The following is a 24092-nucleotide window of genomic DNA, read 5'->3' on the forward strand; positions in this document are numbered from 1 at the left end:
ATACCCAGTCAATTTTAAAGTATTAATTTTAAATTTACATTTCATTAGCAATGGTATTTTAATATTTGTCCTAGTTTTTAAAACTAAGTATTTTTATGGTCCTTTGTTTTAACCATATTGCACCTCACATCGATCCGTGATGAGAGGCAGATAACAAATAAAAAAACATATTATTGTCATTATTATTGCTGTACTTCCCATAGCATGACATTTAGGGAAGCTCCCATGAATGATATTTGCTGAAGCATATGCTAGAATGGCTTAAACTGAAAGCATCTGACAAGCTCAAGGTTGGGTTTACAGGATATCCATCTTTTGCTCTTACCTGTTCCCTTTCCTTCTCCATGACTTTGTCCTGTGCCAAGGTCCGAGCAAGCGAAGAATAGTGAGAAAGAGGCTTTTTCCCATCTTTAGAAACAACTGGTCTCTCAGATGTCTCAGGAGCTTGCTGTGGAAGCATGTCTGAAGCAGTACTTAATTCATACACATTCATCTGTAGCTGATTGCCTTGTTTCACTGCAATCTAAACAAAGAATTTGCAATAAGGATACTCTTTAAAGTGCATGCACACTCAAGAGGTATGCACAAAGCTCTCTTAGAAGGGCAAAGCAAGTTGTACATCAATCATGAATGAGCAAATCTCATTCTTCAAAAGTAAATACAGCTGCTGGGACAGAAATACAAAATATTAAAATAAAAACCCACAATCACCAGTATATGGATGACATATTTCCCTCTATCTTTCTTTGCCACCAGACATAAGTGAGATTGTGGGCCCCAAGAATCAGGTCTTGGGCACAGCAAAGCACTGGATGAGGGCAAAAACACTGAGATTCAATCTGCACAAAATAGTGGTACTGTTCAGAGATAGTCAATCTAACTGGTGCTCAACCACTTCTTGGAGGAATCAGGATCCCTGTACAGAAGGGGGCAGTGTCCTTAGGGCAGTGGTTCTCAACCTGGGGCCTGAAGGAAATGAGGAGGCAAGAATGTCGGGTGGGAGTTTTCCTCGGGAGGTAAAATGGCAGGAATGAGGCAAAAAAAAGTTTTTGGCCTACAACTCCCAGAAACCCCATCCAGTTTACCAGCTGATAAGAGTTTCTGGGAGTTGAAGGCCAAAAACATCTGGGGACCCCAGATTGGTACAATATCAGTATTATATATTACTAAATTACACTATACCATTATATTGTAATATTATTCATAATATTACATGTAATATAAATATATAATTATAATATTGTATTATTACTAGTATTATATTGTATTACAATATAATATTATATATATTATATATATATACACACAATATATATTATTATTATTATTAGTATATTATTAGTAAAGACATTTTTGCCTCATTCCTGCCATTTTACCTCCCGAGGAAAACTCCCACCCGACATTCTTGCCTCCTCATTTCCTTCAGGGAGGAAGGCAACCCACATTGCTATTTTGGCATTTATTATTATAAAAAAACAATATCTTGACCAACATCAAAGCCCCCATTTAACTTTAGGACCTCTTGCTGGGCTGGCTCCATAAATAGAAACAGCACAATTTACAGCAAGCATGGGCCACCTTCAGCCCTCCGCCCAGGCACCCCGGACCTCAACTTCCACAATCCCCAGCAGCCGGTACGGCTGCTAGGAATTGTGGGAGCCGAAGTCCAAAACGCCTGGACGGAGGGCCGAAGGAATGCACCAGTATGTTAAAAGGGCTGGTTTAACCTAGAGTGAAGTACGTATGTTACAATCACGGAGAGGCTTGAAAAGATGAAATTAAAAGCCTTGTAGAAAACATACTGATCTAGAAAATGCAAATTCAAAATATACTACTACTACATTATTGTTGTTAATTTGATTTACATCTTGCCTGTCTCCCGATATAGGACCACACATAGTTCACAATATAAATGAATTAGCTGAAAGAGTATGTAGTACAAATCCTTAAAAAGTATTAACCAATCAAACCAAACAAAACATTAATTTAAAACAATTAAAAAACCCACAATGAACACAATTACATACTAAGAGCAAATCCCTTGCACACACCAACAAGTTAAAGAGCCTGGTGAATAAGAAAGTTTTTTGCTGCCTAGGAAAGGGAGGTCCACACTAGTTAGGTATATAAGTGGCGATAGTTTGTCATAAGCAGCCCTAAGAATGAATTGCACACTTTAAAGATATAATCAGTCCTTTCTGCTTCATAAATTAAAAACGGATCTTGGAGGAGGTGAAAGAAACATCATTTCCACTGATTTTCAAGCAAAGGTTCTTAAAAGAAGTATCAATTTAAACGAGAAACCCAATGGAACATGGAAGGAGGCAATTTTAACAAATAATTTTCACATTGCAACAAGGAGTAGTACTATTACCAACCAATATCCAGAAATACAAGCCACATCACTTACCTTCAAAGCCTCTTCATATTCCTCTGAAAATAAAAGACACAAGAAATGCAATAAACACAACCACATCCATTAAAAAGACTGCTTGATATATTATAAGCTGTATTCAGGGCCACCTGCAGAGTCAAATAATTGAAGATGCAGACTATTCCAGAGAGTCGTAACTCTTATTCCTGGTTATAAGATTCTTTATCTCATTTTGAAAAGTTCTATGGCAACTTTTTTCACTTCTGGCTCTCCGGAGTGCATTTTACATTGTAAAATTAATGCAGTTTAACGTCACTTTAACTGCTGTGGGTCAATGGTATGGAATCCGGGGATTTGTACTTTGGTGAGGCACCAGCTTTCTTTTGCAGAGAAGGTTGAAGACTTTGTAAAATGACAGCCCCCATTATTCCATAGCAGGACAGTTAAAATGGTGTCAAGATGGATTCATTCTACAGCATAGCTGCATCCCAAGGAAGATGAGGCGTGATAAACAGTAGAGGCGCCTTGAGGGAAGGATTACCTATTTCTCTGGTTGTCTTTCCCATCGCTGGAAGCTTTGGTGTTCTAACATTAGAGGGAAATCTAAGCATTCAGCAACTGTAACACACAGCTTTTTTGGCCAAATTATAAAGGGTGCACTTCTTGCCACTGTGCCTTACATTTGTCATCATATATATACACATACATAACTAGCCGTCCCCTGCCACGCGTTACTGTGGCCCAGTGTGTATATATGTTTTGTGTGTGTGTATATATCTATATCTATCTATCTATGCAAACACACATATATACACAAATATATAGATAGATGTATATGTGTGTGTGCATGTGTGTATACATGTGCGTATAAGTGTGTATGTATTTATATATTTCTGTGTTTATAGGAGTATATGTATATTGTGTATATGTGTGTGCTTGTGTATATGTCTATGCATGCATGTGTATATGTATGTCTATATGTATATGTGTATATGTATGCATGTGTATATGTAAATATATGTGTATGTGTGCATGTCTATATGTATGTGTGCTTTTCTACATATATGTGTATGTGAGTGTATGTGTATATGTATATATAGTTTATTTTGGGGTTTTTAAAGTCCGTTCTGCTGGTTTTTTTGTGTGTGTTTTAGGGGTGATGGACACTCATTGGCCTGATAGGTGTATTGTGTCCAAGTTTGGTGTCAATTCGTCCAGTGGTTTTTGAGTTATGTAATCTCACATAACTCATATTATTGTTTCAAGATTTTGACAACTGAGGTGCACATTAGATTCCATAGCACATTCGATTTGAGTAAATACAGTAAATGGGCAAACTAGGTAAGAAAATGTGATAAAGAGGTGTTAAAGAAAAAGACACATCTTTATCACACAATGGAACTCAAAAGAACCAGGGGAGGACTACATGTCATATATTTATTTACGTTAACAGGCCAAATCTTTGGCTACATGTTTCACTGTAATTCATGTGAATTTCAGGAAGCAGGCTATTTGCAAGGATCTTACAGATCTGGCAGATATTGGAATAAACTATGTAGTAGCTCTAAATATAGTCTTCATTAGTAGAAAATGGAGGATATTGTGTATTAAGATGTGTGTACAGTACTGCAAAAACATTTACTTCTGCATTTCCCCTGCAGAAGTATATAAAGCTTCTATTTTTATATACACAGCAGCCGAGACTTGTCAACAGCTATAATAAGCAAGCCAAAGGCAACTTACCTGCAGTATTGACAGATACCTAGAAAAAGAAACAAAGAATGAATGACAAACATTTCTCAGCTGCTGGTGCATTCACTAACATAATATTAAAGCCAGATTTCTATCCAAGGATTAAGGGGTATTCTTGTCTGGCTTCTATCATCACTCCAATGTATTCCTCTTGCTCCAGCCTATCATGAGCTTGTTCATGACCTCTTTAGTGAAAAGTTGAGTTTTGTATCCTTCCCAAAACAGTCCTACATTTCAAAGCACTGCCCAGCCTAACAAGTCATCTACTTTATTTTACAAGATTTCACAAAGGACACCCAGAAGAATGCATTGTTGGTGAAACTTCATCTAGGCCCCATAACTTTCTTTTCTTTAAAAAAAACCAGATGCACCTCACCGGTACTATCACATCTCAGGAGGAATTTTGTAGGCTTCAGTCAAGTTTTCATCATCAGTAGCAATTAAACTGGTCAATAATGCAGGAGAATCAGCTATTCTTAAGATAACAAATTTATTTCAGTTTGAATGCTTAGTAATGGAAGTTCTGAAAACTAGATAAAAGTATCTCCTCTGCCCACAGCCTTGCTCTACTCTAGATAACAGAGAATGTTCACCTTTATTAATATTGTTGGGCTTTCAAATCCTATTAGTCCCATTCAATGCAACTAATGATCAAACATAATGGGAGCATCTGGAGAGCCACGTTTCTCATTCTTGTTCTGCAATGGGGCTGGGGAATCTGTTTATGTGTCAATACCCCACCTTCTCTCATCAAAAGCCCTACCAGTTTAGACCTGAAAGGAACTGCCATCCAAAAAAACAAAAACAGCTGAAACAAGTACAGGGTGATCTAAAAATATGAATCTTATATACAGAAATCCAGATAAAAGAAGAACCTCTTTTATTGCGTGCTGGGAAAATATTAGGCTTTCACAGTGGCAGTAAGGAAATGTCAGGCAAAGGGATAGGTTGTGATTGCCTTGGTTCCTCTCTTTAAAATCTGAATCATGAGTCTGTTCTTTTTTTTTTATTAAGTCTAGTTATTCTCAGGTAACAAAATCTGGACATTTATTTCCACATATCCGTGTTTGTGTGTGTGGCAGAACTCCCTGTAAGAAAATACCTGAATCTGTGGTGGCATATCTTTCCAAAAATCAAAATTCACCAATATTAGGGAATTCAGCCTATGTGTAATCCAAGCTAATAACAAAATGCTATCTAGCTGAAACTAGTCAGTATCTATTCTTCAGTATTTTCAGATAATATTATTTAAAATGATTTCAAGAGAGATTAATAATGGAGAATCCAACCAAATACTATCCAATGCAAGCCAAATGCTAATCAAAAACAGGAATCTATTATGCTCAGAATTGCTTCGTGTCTCCCAGAAGCATAACTACACATTTTCCCCAAATTTTCCACCATGAAGACAACCCCCTTAATAGGAAACATGGAGTACCTCATCCTGATCTTCATCTAGGTATTTAATCTGGATCTCGTTCAGTTCAAATGAGACTTTCACCTGCAAGAGAAATGACATGTTGCGAAACTTACTGCTACATACTTCATTATTATCAGAAAAGTGGAAAAGATTCATGTCTAAGGAAATATCGAGTTCTCTCTTTTTGGGCATTTCACGTCTGACTATGTGAAGACAGGATTCTTCTTCCCTTTGTTCATATCTGAACATTGTATGCTATATTCTTAAAAATTAAAATAAAACTCTGTGTCAGGATTATGGAACTTTACAACCTAGATATATATTTATACCAAAATCATTTTTGCATTGTTTTGTGGTTCTTAGTCATAAAGATGATCAACAGACTAGACAGAGTACTGGTTTTGAAAGTTGTCACCCCCCTCCCAGTTTGAGAGCTCATCAAACCTCAGTCTCATGAGTTCAAATAGTCACCAGCAATTTCAATATACAGTACCTCCCCAAACCAGAGCAGCTTTTCACAACGTATGAAATTTCGGTTCAGTATAATTTTGCTGGGTGCTCCTGACAAACGTGTAATATATCAATCAGGTCAGGCAGCAGGCTCATAAAACCCTGCACGTGCTCAGGCAAGGTAAACACCTGAGTACAAAGGTCCAAACAAACTCACGATAAAGTCCAGATAATCATCCTCTAGCAAAAACACAGAAAATCAATGCAATTTGCTTTTTACAATTTGAAGTCAGGCTACCTCACCCAAAATATATCCAGTAAAGCTTGCTTTTACCAGCATCATTACAACTACTGGGAATTTTCTATTTCCCCTTACTTTTAGCACTAGACAATGGCCTATTTGAAGCACATCCAACAACTAGTATCTAAGGCAGGGGTCCTCAAACTTTTTAAACAGAGGGCCAGGTCACAGTCCCTCAAACTGTTGGAGAGCCGGATTATAATGAAAAGAAAACATGAATGAATTCCTATGCACACTGCACATATCTTATTTGTAGTGCAAAAAAATCATTTAAATGCAATACAATAATTAAAATGAAGAACAATTTTAACAAAGATAAACGTATTAGTATTTCAATGGGGAGTGTGGGCCTGCTTTTGGCTGATGAGATAGGATTGTTGTTGTTGTTGTGTGCTTTCAAGTCATTTCAGACAGGTTGACCCTGAGCGAGGCCTGGTTAAATGACCTTGGAGGGCCGTATCCGGCCCCTGGGCCTTAGTTTGAGGACCCCTGATCTAAGGGGTCCTCCCTGCAGGTGGATAGAACGACCCATCTTGTCTCTTCACATATTGCGACTCAATCCTAATCTACCTCCTGCTACGACGCAGTATGGAGGTCAGCTTCATACACAGATTTAGCATAACTCTTTATTCATTTGTTCTAATTTCTACAAGGCTTAGTACATCTAAAGAGAATACTGAAATGCTTAGGTTGGAATCATAAATATACTTTTCTAATTATCACCATTAGAGACCCATTACTTTCATTGTTTCTAATTCATAGTTTAATGCTTGTGTTTGGCTTTCTTAACTTTGAAGCTGGTGGTAGAGTGAGGAAATCATATTAAGAAAACTACCCATCTATCTCCGTCAGATCTCAAACTGGAAAGAGAGTTCCTTTTTCTGCTGCCAGATCGGGCAGCACACCCACCAAGGGGAATTCAAAACATGAAATTGATGTCATTGGCTTTTGTATCATGTATGTTTCTCTCTATTATGAATTCCAAAAGTTCTGTTTCATCTCCATGCTTTCAATATTGACCACTGAAGTTCATCTAACAAAGATCCAACTCACCATGGCTTCCACATCAGCCCATGTGGTACTAGCTGAATCAGAAACGAGAAAGCTCTGGGTGTCACTTTGGAAGGTCACATTGAGCTTGACTTGGGGATCCATTCTGCAGGACTATGAAAAGATGACAAAAATGCCACATTTTTAAAACTTACTTCCCTTTTGAGAGAAAGAAAAGAGCCATTATAAAAATTAGTATTGGCAGGGCTTTTGAAACCAAGTAAGAACAGTGTCAGATAAGAAGGCAATAGGGCCTTATTGTTTCTTTCACTGCTCTTAACACCTTGCTCCCCAGATCTCACAATACGAACACATATTTTTCTCTCTTTATTATTATTCAAATAATTAACTTTCCCACTGAAAATAGGACCCTGGGGAAACTGAATTATAAATAACTGTAAAAAACATACAGTAAATAAAACTAGTAAAATGCCACATATACAACACTGTCTCCCAACGCAGCTAACAAGAGACAAAACTGATTTTATAACAAAGTACTTTTAAAAACTTCCGTATTCACCTATAATCATTCACTTGGCTAAGTTCCTTCCATGCATGCTACTCCCAGAAGTCTCTGCCTTATTTTGGATGACCTCTAGTTCAGGCAGCTGTTTGTCTGGCGATTTGGTGCTTCCAGTCAGCTGATTCTAATTCACCTGAACGTCATAAAATGAACTAGGACACATACACGCCCAAACTCCACCCACTAGCACCTCTTCCTCTTTCACATAATCCTGCTCACACAAGGATTTATCTCACTGCGACGTCTATGCCACACTCTTAATGGAATTCATTTGCCCTCAACTGCAAAGCGTAGCCCAGTTCCAGAGCAGAGATTCTGAAGCCCCTTTGAGTTGTGTCTTTCTGCAAACATAACACAGCCTATAAGATATAAATAGGCTATGCCATAAGTTTGCAGGCCTTGTGCCGCCTGTTATTTCAACCTGCAATCCAGTTTTTTAAATGAAAACATTTGATTTGTAAAGGTTTTCAAAACGACTGCCTCTGTAATGTCCCCTTTAATTATTTCCAGTTTATTCAAACTGTGGTGTCATCCAATTGTAGGTCTGACCTACGTAATGAGCTTTTACCTTGCACCTTTTTTTTGGAGGCGGGGATGTTCTGATATATTTGAAAATTTGCAAACGTTAAGAAAATCTCATATAGATCCCATTTAAATATAATTTTAAATACATCCTTATTCCACAAACATTCTATTGGGTCCCCATCTTGCAAAGACTGAGCACAGGAAATTACATTTTGTACCATGCATACCAGAAATTCACCATCTGCATGACCTACTTGCAACGTTGGTGAAATAATTCTTCAGTAATAATGTCCTAAAGCCAGACACTATGAACTTGCCTACAGAGACCCTGGATTTTGCATCTTGTGCATTCAAGAATGAAGAACTTAACCTGTACAGGATTGGCCAATTTAATATCCCCAATCTGATAGAATATTTCAGCTCTTTTTGAATGCTCTTGCAATGTTTTGGGCATAATGTTGACAAAACAGAAAGTTATCAGCAAATTTTACAAGGAATGCCTGCAATTGCAGGAAGTATAACACCGTTTAGAATAAAAATACAAGCTGAGCATCCCTGTTCTAGAATTCTGAAATATTTCAAAATAAGAAAATGGTGGCTGAGAGAGTGATGCTTCCATCCTATCTCCATGATACTTCATTATGTATGTGGACACAAATACGAATATTCAATAATCCAAAAAACTTCTGGTCCCAAGCATTTCAGATAAGGGATACTCAGTCTAAATAACACTACCACCACCAACAACAACACAAAAATCATTTGTTACCCGCCTCTCATGACTTGAGGTGGGGTACAGTATAGCAAAAAAATAAAATAAAAATTAACATAAAATACAAACAAAATTCATATATCGAAACTCGCCACTATAAAATACATTCAACAAAACACAGGGGTACAAAGCTTAATAGAGCATAGCTTTCCAAGGTATATGTCACAATACATTAATGTGTCGGCTGCAGTGTATAAATTGTTGTGCAAACATAACGAGAAACCTTTGAGTCCATGTGAAATAAATAATATATATTTAAATATAAATGAAAGATTGGTATGTGTTATATTGTGTCCCCCTTACATTTCATTATTGCTATATATACATATACATACATATATATATATTAATAAAGGATTGGTTTAACCTCCGGTTTGGCGATAGAACTGATTGACTGTGTCGCATGATGCATGTCTAAAAAGTGTGTCACCAACATGAAATGTTTGGAAATGTCTGTTCTACATTATGGATTTAATGCACTTTAACAGCTATTATTATTATTATTATTATTATTATTATTATTATTGGCACCTTACAACATAAAGCAGAGCTTTCAAAGCTGTGTGTCATGACACAAAGTGTCATCTGCTGTGCATAGTTGTGTTGTGTGAAGATAATGAGAAACCTCTATGTGAAAAAAGCAGTAATAACATGCATTTATTTTTATGCTGGAAAAGGTTTTATTAGTAACATTATTAATATCAGTATGAGTAACATATTGTTACTCAGAAATGACCAAACTTACCTGACTAATCATATTTTAAAAACTATCGATGAAATGTTTTAACAAGCTATGTTGTGTCCCCACATGTTTAGTTATTATGTAGGCATCTGCATCTCTTGTAAGTGCTTGGTTTAACCTCCAGTTTGCTAGTAAAACTTAACTGCTGTGTCATGAAATAATGCAGGTCTAAAAGTGTCCCCCAATATGAAACGTTTGGAATGCTCTGCAGTAGTATGTCAGCTCCAGTGTGTCGTGCGAATATAACAAAAAATGTTGAACTCATACAAAATAAGCTATAAATCATATATTTTAAATATATATAATGAAAGGTTCCCATGAGATATGTTGCACCCCCATACATTTTGTCATGATCGTTTATGTCTGTGCCTGTATCTCTTAGGAATGGTTGGCTTAACCTCTAGTTTGCTAGAAACTGAATGACTTGTCATGGAATGATGCATGTCTAAAGCGAGTCACCGACATGAAATGTTTGGAAAGCTCTGATCTATGGGGCAGAATTAATGCAGTATTTAATTAAAATATCATAGAATCCTAGAGTTGGAAGGTAATCCCAAAGGCCATCCAGTCCAACTTCATTTGGCCATGCAAGAAAACACAACCCAAGCCCTCCTGGCAGATGGTCACCCAGCCTCTGTTGAAAAAGCTGCAAGAAAGGTGACTCTTACAACCCCATCTACACTGCCATAAAATCCAGTTTCTAAAACCAGATTACACTACGTAACCCAATTTTTGTTCCTAGGTTATAAACCTGCAGCATATTTTGCTGTAGTTTTTCAATAACTGTCTCATAGGCCTGTTCTACACTGCTATATAAAATCCATATTATCTGCTTTGAGCTGGATTATATGGCAGTGTAGACTCAGGGTCCTTCCATATAGTAATACACCCCAGAATATCAAGGCAGATAATCCACAATACCTGTTTTGGATTATCTGAGGCCTATTCCATATAGCTGAATAAAACCCCACATTATCAGCTTTGAACTGGAATATATGGCAATGTGGACTCAGATAATCCATTTCAAAGCAAATATTGTGGATCATCAGCCTTGATATTCTGGGTTACATGGCTGTGTGGAAGGGCCCACAGTGCCATATAATCCAGTCCAACCCCTTGCCAAGAAGCCGGACTATTGCATTCAAAGCACCCCTGGCAGATGGCCATCCAGCCTCTGTATAAAATGTAACGTAAATATCTGATATTCAGAATGTATATTTGTGCCAAATACCAAATTTGGCACAAATACCTGATACGTCAAAATTTGAATACTGGTGGGGTCGGGGACTGGATTGATTTTTATTATTTGGGAGGTATAGTTGCCAGGATTTATAGTTAACCTGCAATCATAGAGCATTCTGAACTCCACCAATGATGGAATTGAACCAAACTTGGCACTCAGAATTCCCATGACCAATAATAATAATACTGTATTTGCACCCCGCTACCATCTCCCCAAAGGACTTGGTGCGGCTTACATGAGGCCGAGCCCAAACACAAAAATACAAGCAATAATCACAACAATATAAGCAATTAAAATAAAACATAGATGATAAACATATAACATTATCAATAAGACAACATACAATTAAATTAAATTTGGGAAGGCCAAATGTAAAAATTAAAATTGGAAATAGTGCTGAGGCATGGACGAAAAGGTGATAGTGACATACGAGCAGACCTAAAAATATAAAGTGCTTTGGAGGGACAAAGTGCTATGGCAGTGTTTCTCAATCTGAGGGTCGGGACCCCTGGGGGGGGGGTCGTGAGAGGGTGTCAGAGGGGTCACCAAAGACCATCAGAAAACACAGTATTTTCTGTTGGTCATGGGGGTTCTGTGTGGGAAGTTTGGGCCATTTCGGTCATTGGTGAGGTTCAGGATGCTCTTTGATTGTAGGTGAACTATAAATCCCAGCCACTACTACTCCAAAATACCAAGGTCTATTTTCCCCAAACTCCACCAGTGTTCATATTTGGGCATATTGAGTATCCGTGTCAAGTTTGGTCCAGATCCATCATTATTTGAGTGCATAGTGCTCTCTGGATGTAGGTGAACTACAACTCCAAAATTCAAGGTCAATGCCCACCCACCAAACCCTTCCAGTATTTTCTGTTGGTCATGGGAGTTCTGTGTGCCAAGTTTGGTTCAACTCCATCCTTGGTGGAGTTCAGAATTCTTTTTGCTTGTAGGTGAACTTTAAATCCCAGGCATTACAACTCTCAAATGACAAAATGCACCCCCCCCCCCTGAACCCAATAGTATTCAAATTTAGATGTAGCAGGTATTTGTGCCAAATTTGAATGAATGAAGATACATCCTGCATATCAGATATTTACATTATGATTCATAACAATAGCAAAATTACAGTTATGAAGTAGCAACGAAAGTAATCTTATGGTTGGGGGTCACCACCACAAGAGGAACTGTATTAAGGGGTCGCGGCATTAGGAAGGTTGAGAAACACTGTGCTATGGGATCATTATTCCGGGAAGGCACACTGGAACAACCACGTCTTCAAGCTCCTCCTAAAGACTGCCAGAGTTGGGGCCTGCCTGATGTCCTTAGGGAGTGAGTTCCAGAGTCGAGGGGCCACCACCGAAAGGGCCCTCTCTCTCATCCCCACCAATCGCGCCTGCGATGCTGGTGGGATCGAGAGCAGGGCCTCTCCAGATGAACGAAGAGATTGTGTGGGTTCGTACACAGAGATGTGGTCACGCAGGTACGCGGATCCCAAACCGTTCAGGGCTTTGAAGGTTTATTCATTCATTTATTTATTTATCTATCGTGTCATCAGCAACCATACCATTGTATTTCAATTCTAACAGAACAAAACAAACACACAGATTAAAAAGAAAAAAAACCCACAGATTTTGCAACTTGGTAGTTGGTTAAATGTCCTTTGACCAGTATCTGGCCACTTGGAGTGCCTCTGGTGTTGCCGCAAGAAGGTCCTCCATTGTGCATGTGGCAGGGCTCAGCTTGCATTGCAGCAGGTGGTCAGTGGTTTGCTCTTCTCCACACTCGCATGTTGTGGATTCCACCCTGTAGCCCCATTTCTTTAGATTGGCTCTGCATCTCGTGGTGCCAGAGCGCAGTGTGTTCAGCGCCTTCCAAGTCGCCCAGTTCTCTGTGTGCCCAGCGGGGAGTCTCCTATTTGGTATCGCCCATGGATTGAGGTGCTGGGTTTGGGCCTGCCACTTTTGGACTCTCGCTTGCTGGGGTGTTCTAGCGAGTGTCTCTGTAGATCTAAGAAAACTATGTCTTGATTTAAGTCGTTGAAGTTGGGGTACACGAGAGAAGCCTCCTCGCAGGATTGCAAGACATCCGGGCATCCCCTGGGCAACGTCTTCGTAGACGGCTGATTCTCTCAATCAAGAAGCAACCAGAGACGACTCGCAGCAGGCTTTGAAGGTAAGAACCTGCACTTTGAATGACCAACAGAAAATACTGGAAGGGTTTGGTGGGCAGTGTCCATTGGTTTTGGAGTTGTAGTTGATCTACATCCAGAGAGTACTGTGGACTCAAACAATGATGGATCTGAACCAAACTTGGCACAAATACTCAATATGCCCAAATGTGAGAACTGGTGGCGTTTGGGGAAAACAAACCTTGACATTTGGGAATTGTAGTTGCTGGGATTTATCGTTCACCTACAATCAAAGAGCATTCTGAACCCAACCAATTATAGAATTGGGCCAAACTTCCCACACAGAATCCTGATGCCCAACAGAAAATATTGTGTTTTGTGATAGTCTTTGGCGACCTCTCTGACACCCCCTCAGGGGTCCTGACCCCCCAGGTTGAGAAACACTGCTCTACAGAGTAGATGAAGCAAAAAAAATGCTTGTAAAGATCTGCTATATATAGATTTTGCTTTCAAGCTAAGAAGGCCCAAACTAAAGCAAGACATCACTTGAGGGAAGGAGGGGAATCCTGATGAGGAAACACAGGAAATACAACCTCCTCCCCCCCCCTCCCCGCCCTGGCGTCCCTACAGAGTCCTTGTTTCGAGGCAGTGAGGAAAAGGCCGAAGTAGCTGTCTCACCGTTATTCCCAGCCGGTGCCGGAGCCACGGAGGAAGGCCGAGTGCGAGGCCTTTCGGGGACTGGAGTCTCCCTCCGCCTCCGTCCCCTGGCCCCCTCAGGCGCTGTGACGCGCGAAACCAGGCAGACTGGCTGAGCTTCCCCTCGCAACAGCGTCTGCTCGCACACCATTGGCCCGCCTCGTCTGCCACTCACTCGTTGCGTCACTCCATTGGCTGCGACTCACGCCCGGAGGCGGGATGGAAGCAAGAGAGAAGTCTCTCAGAAGAACAACAACAACAACATTGGAGAGAGGCGCTTCCTATTGTCCGGAGAAGGATTTTCCGGGTTCAGTCTGGGAGGAGCCGTTTCGCACACAAAAAGGGGTGTTTTCTGCGCCTGCGCGGAGTCTGCTCCAATATCCCCCCCCCTCCAATTGCACTCAATCTGACTCAGAGCCACGCAAACGCTTCTTGGCGTCACGTGGGCGGGACCGAATTGACTCGCGCAGTTCTTTCTTCCTCCCTCGTTGAACCAATCGGAAGCCTCCTCCGTGATTGACGTCATCGCGACGGACGCGGAAGCGGCGAAGTGATTGGTTGGCGAGCGGTTGCCCCGGGAACGGCTCCGGAGAAGGCGCGAAAAGAAAACGGAGCAATGGCTAAGTTTGAACTCGCGTAGAGAAGAAGGAAAGTGAGCGTCGGGTAAGAGCGAGGGATGCGTGGTCGAGTTGAATGTACGTGTGAGAGCGTTTCGGATGGCGAGACTGAGCAAGGTCTGAGGGGAATGCGAGATTGAGATAGGCCCCATCTACACTGGTTTGAAACCGCATTATATGATCAGTATAGACTCATACAGTGTAGCTCAACTGCATGGAACTCCATTATATGTGGCCCCTTCTACATTGTCATATAAAATTCAGATTGTCTGCTTTAACTGGATTATATGGCAGTGTAGACTCATATAATCCAATTCAAAACGGATAATGTGGACTATTTTATATCCAGATTGCCTGCTTTGAACTGGATTATATGGCAGTGTAGACTCACATAATCCAGTTCAAAGCAGATAAACTGGATTAGCTATTTTGATTATATCCAGATTACCTGCTTTGAACTGGATTATATGGCAGTGTAGACTCATATAATTCAGTTCAAACCGATAATGTGGATTATTTGTATTGATAATCTGGATTATATGGCTGTGTGGAAGGGCCAGAGTCTGCACTGACCCTATAATGCAGTTTCAGACTCTATTATATGGCATTTTAGAGGAGGCCCTAGAAGAGCTTGTCTTTAGTTATTTTCCTAGGCCTCTTCCACACAACTGTATAAAATCCACATTGAACTGGATTATATGGCAGTTTGGATTTGCATAATCCAATTCAAAGCGGGTAATGTGGATTATCTATTTTGATTATATCAAGATTGCCTGCTTTGAACTGGATTATATGGCAGTGTAGACTCACATAATCCAATTCAAAACGGATAATGTGGATTGTCCATTTTGATTATATCCAGATTGCCTGCTTTGAATTGGATTATATGGCAGTGTGGACTCATATCATTCAGTTTAAACTGATAATGTGGATTATTTGCATTGATAATCTGGATTATATGGCAGTGTAGAAGGGGCCAGAGTTTGCACTGACCCTATAATGCAGTTTCAGACTCTGTTATATGGCATTGTAGATGAGGCCCTAGAGGAGCTTGTCTTTAGTTATTCTCCTAGGCCTCTTCCACACAACTGTATAAAATCCACATTGAACTGGATTATATGGCAGTGTGGACTCGCATATCCAGTTCAAAACATATATTGTGGATTATCTGCCTTGATATTCTGTGTGGGATGGCTGTGGGGAAGGGCCCCAAGTTTCTAACAGCAACGGCTTTATGTTTTATTTTTAATAAGTAAAAATGGGGAGCTTGATATTCAGCGAGATAAACAACTTTGCTAGTCAACATATATAATCAGAAATAAATATTTATTTATTTGTTTATTTAGAGCATTTGTATCTCATCCTTCTCAACTCAGGACAGCTTACAATTGACAGTCATTAGATGCCAACAAAGAAACAGTGGAAGTACAATTAACATAAACAGGTCAACAGCAGTAAAAATACATTAAAATGCAAATAGGTCAGACAACCAGCATATAATAAATAGGCCAGATAATCAATGTATGATCACAAATAGGCTCACTAATCACAGCTGATTGATGTATAATTATAAGTAATTAAATACATCAACTAACACTATGTCATTTCCTAATTGGTTCTATCATAAAAACATGGACAAAGTTTATTAAACTGCAAAAAACTTTCTCTTTGAAGGACATCCTACAGCACATGTTACTCCAGTTTTTCAATGACTATCTCACAGAGCCCTGTTTAATATTCCCATATAAAATCCAGATGATTCCCTTTGAACTGAATTATATGGCATTGTAGTCTCCTGCCATATAATCCAGTTCAAAGCAGATAATTTAGAATTTATGGCAGTGTAGAAGAGGCCAGAGTCTCAACCAGTTTAACACCATTTGAGGCAGCTACAAAATAAAGTTTCTGGAGTATAACAACTACCCCACAATTAAACAGGAAACAACACTTTCAAAACAGGAACATTTTTTTTGTTATATAGTGTAATCAGAAATAAATAGCTCAGATAATCGCCATATAATAAATAAACAGGTCAGATAATCAATGTATGATGATAAATAAATAGGCTCACTAATTAGGGTATAATAATATACAAGTCAGCTAATTAATATATAACCGCAAGTAATTAAATAGGCCAACTAATCACTGTGTAATCAAGACTCCCTGGAAAATACAATGCTTGGTAAGGTAGATGGCAACAGAAAAAGAAAACAGATGGATAGATTTTAGGTGCATCTGCATTGTAGAATTAATGCAGTTTGACACCATTTTAGCTTCCATGAATCAATGCTATGGAATCATGGGAGTTGTAGGGGATGAGGCTCCCAAACTCTTGAATTAATAGAATTAATAATATAAGTTATTTACTACCCACCTCTCCTCGTGGCTCGAGGCAGGTAATGCACATGATAACATGATAAAACTGAACACTATTTAAAAAACCTATAGCAAATATACATTGGTAAAATGCAGAGTAAACTTGTCAATAAAATGCAGGTTAAAATTCATATGTTAAAATTGAGTGCTGTGAGAGACTTAAAACTGCAACTCTCATTATTTATTTGTTTATTTATTTGCTTCATTTATACCCCAACCTTCTCCCCCACAGGGGATTCAAGACGGTTTACAACTCCGGTACAATTCAATACCGGTAAAAACAATAACACACCCCCTCCATTAAAATGGTTAATTAGTCAATAAACACAATAAAACAGTAAACAGAGTGAAACATAAAGTGCATAGTTCCATTTGTCCAAAATCCTTGTTCATAATCCATATTCAAACCGTGTCGAAGCCCGTAGTCACTTATTCTTCGAACATTTGTGTGCAAAACCATGTAACTTTTTTTCTAAAAACTAGAAGGGGTGTGGCCTTTCTGGTGTCACTAGGAGGAAATTCCACAGCCAAGGGGCCACCACTGAGAATGCTCTGTCTCTCATCCCCACCAATCACGCCTGTGAAGAGAATGGGACCGAAAGCAGATCCTCCCCAGACAATTCTAGTAGGCTCATACGGGAGACACGTTCGGACAGATAAGTTGGACCAGAACCATTTAGGGCAGCAGTTCTCAACCTGCGGGTTGTTTGGCCATTTTAGAGGGGTCATGAGGCCACCTCCTTTGGCCCTGCCCCCTTCACCTCCTCAGAATGGCTGCTTCCCTCGCCTGGCTCTTGCTGCTTGCTGGACTGGCAGGGGTGCAAGCCAGGTGAAGGCTCCGTGGAAGTCCTGGCCTTGCACAGAGCCTCCCTCGCTTGGGTCTCGCCATTTGCCTGGCACTGAGCGGAGCCTTCATCGCCTGGCTCATGCCCTCGCCGGCCGGCAAGTGGCGAGAGACAGGAGAGGGAGGTTTCGCACAAGGCCAGGCCCTTCAGTACCTGAAGGGCCACTGTGTGAATAAAGTGTTTAATTAGATGTCTTTGATCTAATCTATGATGTCTCTTCTAATTGTTTATGTCCTTCAGATCCAGAATACCAGGCCTTTTCCTTTTGAAGGTGACTGAGAAGCTATGGATCCCTCCGTTCCAACCATTACTGAAGTTCGTGGAATGCTGCTGGCTTTGCAGAAAAACTTAGAATGCCCCATATGGTATGACAATTGAGGAACAAAATGTCAGTCTAAAATGTCACCCTGAGCTTGGCAGAAATTAGAACTGATAATTTTGTTGTAATAAAACCTGTTTCCACCTTTGCCTAATAACAATCAGACAGAAAGTCTTTTAGGAAAAGGTACAATCTACAAAATGTTATCCTGTATGTCTATGAAATGTTTCTTACAGCTTTGGTATGATAGTTTTATTTCAAATTTCTGTGGCTGCTCCTTCATTTTGCCAGTGAGGTGCCTGGTGGAATTGCTTATCGCAGTTTTAGCTTTAGAGATATATATTGTGGATCTGATAGGCTGGAGCAAAGATCTAGCTTATAGTGCATGATAGTGGACTGCCTTTACAGCCCCATGTTTGTATTTCTTCCAAGATAATAGCAAACCTTATATTTGGACTATGTCTGGGCTGGAAACATACCATATAATAGATTACTGCAACAAACTCTACGTGGGGCTGCCTTTGAAGACTGTTCGGAAACTTCAACTAGTCCAACGGGCTGCAGCCAGATTACTAACTGGAGCGACATACAGGGAGCACACCACCTCTTTGTTGTGTCAGTTCCACTGGCTGCCGATCCACTTCTGAACTCAATTCAGAGTGCTGGTTTTGACCTATAACGCTCTATACGGTTCTGGCCCAGCTTACTTGTCCAAACGCATCTCCCTCTATGTCCCGCTTTGCAGTTTAAGATCACCCGGGGAGACCCTGCTCTCGCTCCCACCAGCGTTGCAAATACGTTTGGCGGGGACGAGAGACAGGGCCTTCTCGGCTGTGGCTCCCCGCCTGTGCAACTCGCTTCCCAACGAGGTAAGATCGGATTCATCTGTCCTGTTTTTTAGGAAGAAATTGAAGTTGTGGTTCTGAGACCAGGCTTTTGGGCAGCAGGCATAAATATGGAATTCGACTGAAATGGTGATACGGCGATTAATACTGTTTTTATTGTTTTAATTAATGTTCTATTTATTGTTTTAATTGTTGTTCTATTGCTTTGTTATATTTAATAGCATCAAATTGTGTCAAATGTAAGCTGTCCTGAGTCCCCCTTTGGGGGCTGAAAAGGATGGGGTAGAAATACTGGAAATAAATAAATAATAAAATAAATAGAATAGAATAGCACTGGGGAAATATATTTTTGGAAGCTGGGTAAATGAAACTGTTGATATCTGTTCTATTGATAAAAGCCATTGTACTGTACTAATTTCTGATTATGGGCCCTTCCACACAGCTCTATATCCCAGAATATCAAGGCAGATAAATACCACATTATCTGAGTGTGGACTCAGATAACCCAGTTAAACCCAAATAAAAAATGTGGGATATCCTGCCTTGATATTCTGGGAAATAGGGCTGTGTAGAAGAGCCCTATATTCTTGGATTGTTTAGATCAGGGGTCCTCAAACGTTTTAAACAGAGGGGCCAGGTCACAGTCCCTCAAAGTGTTGGAAGGCTGGATTATAATTTGAAAAAGATATGAATGAATTCCTATGCACACTGCACATATCTTATTTGCAGTGCAAAAAACACTTAAAAGTAATACAACAATTAAAATGAAGAACAATTTTAACAATTATAAACTTATTAGTATTTCAATAGGACGTGTGGGCCTGCTTTTGGCTGATGAGATAGGATTGTTGTTGTTGTTGTGTGCTTTCAAGTCTTTTCAGACTTAGGTTGACCCTGAGCAAGGGCCGGGTAAATGACCTTGGAGGGCCATATCTGGCCCCCGGGCCTTAGTTTGAGGACCCTTGGTTTAGATTTTAATCCAAGATTTAAATCAGGAGGAGAGAAAGCAGCATCTAACCTCATAATGCATTATATATAGCATGGTCGATGCATCTTTGGATGTTGCAAATCATTCCTAAAAGGGGTTTTTAATATTCTCTTGTGTAAAAATGCCCCAAAATTGAGCTGAACATGGTGGTGAGTGTAATGAGGGGATTTAAGGACTTCATGACATGGGAAAGACATATGTTCTCAACCTTTGTCTTATGGGCTCAAAAGAGGAAAGAGAAGGTGGGAGCATGTGAGTTCAAGGCTTCCTCAGGCCCCTTCTACACAACTGTATAAAATCCATATTATCTGCTTTAAACTGGATGATATGGCAGTATAGACTCAGATAATCTAGTTCAAAACAGATAATGTGGATTAACTGCCTTGACATTTTGGATTATATGGCAGTGTAGAAGGACCCTTAGTCTCATTCATAACTTTGGCTCCCAAACCTGCCCTCAATTTACACATGATACAGTTGACTGATAATTTAGATGATAATTTTGAGGACTCCCTTAGTCCCCATGGACAAACAAGTAACTTTTCCAAGTACTCCTTAAATGTTTGTAGTTTGTATACAAAGGATTTTCATTGAATGTTTACCATCTTCCTCAATTTTGAGCACATGAGTGATAGTCCCATCATGAAGCACTAGCTAAATTAATTGGGATAATAAGAACTTGTATGCAGCCTTTTTTTCTATCATCCAAACAAAGCAAATCCACATTATCTGCTGTGAACTGGATTATATGAGTCTACACTGCCATTTAATCCAGTTCAAAGCAGATCATCTGGATTTTAGATGGCAGTGTAGAAGGGGCCTTACCCACTCTATAGGTGATTGATGGAGTTTATAAGATGTTTTATATAATATTCATTTCTGCCAGGAATCTTCTGTACAATAGAAGTAATAAGAACTATAGTTGCATAAAATACATTGTTTATACCTTGGCCTGGCATATTTATTTATCGTATCAGAGATGAACTGAGGGTATAGTTGTACTGTACTTTAAAAGAAAACACAGTTTAAAAATGGCATTATACTAAATGTCCTTTGACTATTAGCTGGCCACTTGGATTGCCTCTGGTGTTGCTGTAAGAATTGTGCATGTGGCAGGGCTCCGATTGCATTGTAATAGGTGGTCTGTGATTTGCTCTTCTCCACACTCGCATGTCGTGGATTCCACTTTGTAGCCCCATTTCTTAAGATTGGCTCTGTATCTCATGGTGCCAAAGTGCAGTTTGTTCAGTGCCTTCCAAGTTGCCCAGGAGGAGTCTCTCATTTGGTATCAGCCATGGCTTGAGGTTTCGGGTTTTAGCCTGCCACTTTTGGACTCTTGCTTGCTGCGAGTATTTCTGTAGATCTTAGAAAACTATTTCTTGATTTAAGGTGTTAGCATGCTGGCTGATATCCAAACAAGGGATGGCCCAGATATGTCACTGCCTTGATCCTTTCATTATTGGCTCCTACTTCCCGGCAGATGTCATGTGGTGCAATATCGGCTAACAGTGTAATTTCTCCAGTGGTGTAGGCCGTAGACATCCTGGGATAATGTGGCATGTCTCATTAAGAGCCACATCTACTGATTTAGCATGGCGAGATGTGTTCCACACTGGGCATTCATACTCAGGTGGGCGGGCAGCTGCTCACCAGGTCTCACCGCCCAGCTTGCAGGAGTGGCTATTATCACTATTATTTAACAGAGGCAGACTACCCAAGTCAGGAGTGCTTTGATTGTGCATTTCCTTATGGCAGAAGGAGGTTGGACTGGATGGCTCTTGGAAGTCTCTTCCAACTTTAGGATTCTATTATCACCATCATTATCATCATCATCATCAAGCAGAAGCAGACTGGCCATCTGTCAAGAGTGCTTTGATTGTGCATTTCCTGTATGCGAGAAGGAGGTTGGATTGGATAGCCTTTGGATGTCTCTCCCACCTTACAATTCTTTTGTTGTTGTTGTTGTTGTTGTCAAGCAGAGGCTGAGTGGTCATTTGTTGGGAGAGCTTTAATTGTGTTCCTTTATGGCAGAAGAGGGTTGGACTGGATGGCCTTTGGGAGTCCCTTCCAACTCTAGGATCCTATTATCATTATCAGAATTAAGCAGATTCTGAATGACTAACAGTCAGGTGTGCTTTGATTGTGCTTTTCTTGCATCAAGGTAGAAGGGGGTTGGACTGGATGGTCCTCACAAAGTCTCTTTGAACTCTAGGATTCTATTGTTGTTGTTGTTGGATTCTATTATTGTTGTTGTTGTTATTATTATTAAGCAGAGGTTGAATAGCCATCTGTTTTAGGGTCTTTGATAGTGCTTTTCCTGCAGGAAGACAGAAGGGGGTTGGACTGGATGGTCTTTGGAGGTATCTTGCAAATCCTCCCAACCCCCTCCAGTATTTTCTGTTGGTCATTGAGGTTCTTTGTGCCAAGTCTGGTCCAGATCTGTCATTCGGGGGGGGGGGGGGGGATGTCAGTGATCAGTGGAAGACAGAGCTGAATCGGTTGAAGGTTTTGCAAATCCCATCATCTGTTGTCCATACTCCTCCAAACATATTGTTTTTGTGATTAATCACTATGCTTTAATTATGTTCAATCTGTAACAATGAAAATACATTCTGCATATCAGATATTCACATTGCAATTCATAACAGTAGCAAAATTACAATTACGAAGTAGCAACAAAAATAATTATATGGTTGGGGGTCACCACAACGTGAGGAGCTGTATTATGGGGTCGCAGGATTAAAAAGGTTGAGAACCACTGTTCTAAAGGTTTGTATGTTGCTGCTACTTATTTGTTAGTATGGTAGCAAACACTGGGTGGCAGCAGAAGCCAAGGCATTAGGCAGGCTTATACTGCCATTAATGTTTTGTTTTATGCCTCAATCTTGTTTCCTTTGTGGGTAAATAAGTCAGTTCCTATTGCAGAGCTTAAATCAGGACTTTAAAATGCCAAAGACTCAGAATAAGTAGAAAGCGAGCTCTTTGCTTTTAAATTAGTTTCCATATCTTCCCAGTTTTGATTTGATTTATACTGACAGTTGAAAACTTCTGACTGTTGAAGCCATGGGAGTTGTGTTGGAAATATAGTACTGTATTTGTTTTCTTCTAAAATCTAAATGTATTTTACTGCTTTAATGGTATAGATCAGTGGTTCTCAACCTTTCTAACACCGGGACCCCTAAATATGGTTCCTCATGTTGTGGTGACCCCCAACCATAAAATTATTTTCGTTGCTCCTTTATAACTGTAATTTTGCTACTGTTAACAAATCGTAATGTAAATATCTGATATGAAGGATGTGTTTTAATTTTTACACATTCAATATAAGTAAAGTATCATGATTAATCAGAAAAAATATGGATTTGCAGTACCTTCAACCGATTCAGCGATGACTTCCACAAACCACTGAGACCTCCACACAGAACTCCTAAATGGTGAGAACGCGAGGCAGGCGAGGTGAGCTTTGCGCGAGGGCAGGCCTCGCACAGAGGACCCCTCGCCTGCCTCGCGCCCTCGCCGATGGCGAGAATGCGAGACGGGCTTTGCACAAGGCCAGGCCTCGCACGAAGGAGCCCTCGCTTGGCCCGCGTCCTTGGGGCGTGGCCAATGGAGGCAGCCTGGCGACCCTCCGAAATGGCCAGGCAACCCCCCTGGGGTTGGATCCCCCTGGGGAGTCGCGAGGAGATGTCAGAGGGGTCGCCAAAGACCATCAGAACATGCAGTATTTTATGTTGGTCATGGGCGTTCTGTGTGGGAAGTTTGGCCCAATTCTATCGTTGGTGGGGTTCAGAATGCTCTTGTAGGTGAACTATAAATCCCAGCAACTACAACTCCCAAATGACAAAATCAATCCCCCCAACCCCACCAGTATTCAAATTTGGGCGAATCGAGTGTTGTGCCAAATTTGGTCCCGATCCATCATTGTTTGAGTTCACAGTGCGTTTTGAATGTAGGTGAACTACAACTCCAAAACTGAAGGTCAATGCACACCAAACCCTTCCAGTATTTTCTGTTGGTCATGGGAGTTTGTGTGCCAAGTTTGGTTCAATTCTATCATTGGCGGAGTTCAGAATGCTCTTTGATTGTAGGTGAACTATAAATCCCAGCAACTACGACTCCCAAATGACAA

At 40.2% G+C, this 24092-nt stretch overlaps 2 protein-coding genes across 4 annotated transcripts in view; one reads left to right on the forward strand and one right to left on the reverse strand.

Annotated features, from left to right (window-relative positions):
- The window catches only part of NBR1 (NBR1 autophagy cargo receptor), a 36223-nt gene extending 22099 nt beyond the window's left edge, over positions 1-14124 (reverse strand). The window contains exons 1-6 of one of the 2 annotated variants that reach the window (XM_060781257.2): positions 13956-14124; positions 7351-7461; positions 5565-5627; positions 4118-4136; positions 2411-2433; positions 326-523 (exon numbers count right to left, since the gene is read on the reverse strand). In XM_060781257.2, coding sequence (XP_060637240.2) covers positions 326-523; positions 2411-2433; positions 4118-4136; positions 5565-5627; positions 7351-7452 — 405 coding nt within the window. In that variant the 5' untranslated portion in view covers positions 7453-7461; positions 13956-14124. Of the gene's footprint in view, positions 1-325; positions 524-2410; positions 2434-4117; positions 4137-5564; positions 5628-7350; positions 7462-7867; positions 7958-13955 lie in introns of those variants that run through there. The other variant, XM_060781256.2, reaches the window with a different exon arrangement.
- Positions 14125-14455: 331 nt separating this feature from the next.
- BRCA1 (BRCA1 DNA repair associated) overlaps positions 14456-24092 on the forward strand; it is a 102996-nt gene continuing 93359 nt past the window's right edge. The window contains exons 1-2 of one of the 2 annotated variants that reach the window (XM_067470099.1): positions 14456-14636; positions 18052-18176. In XM_067470099.1, coding sequence (XP_067326200.1) covers positions 18097-18176 — 80 coding nt within the window. In that variant the 5' untranslated portion in view covers positions 14456-14636; positions 18052-18096. The remainder of the gene's footprint in view (positions 14637-18051; positions 18177-24092) is intronic. The other variant, XM_067470098.1, reaches the window with a different exon arrangement.

Source organism: Anolis sagrei, chromosome 6 (assembly GCF_037176765.1).
Source record: "Anolis sagrei isolate rAnoSag1 chromosome 6, rAnoSag1.mat, whole genome shotgun sequence".
NCBI classification, from domain to species: domain Eukaryota; kingdom Metazoa; phylum Chordata; class Lepidosauria; order Squamata; family Dactyloidae; genus Anolis; species Anolis sagrei.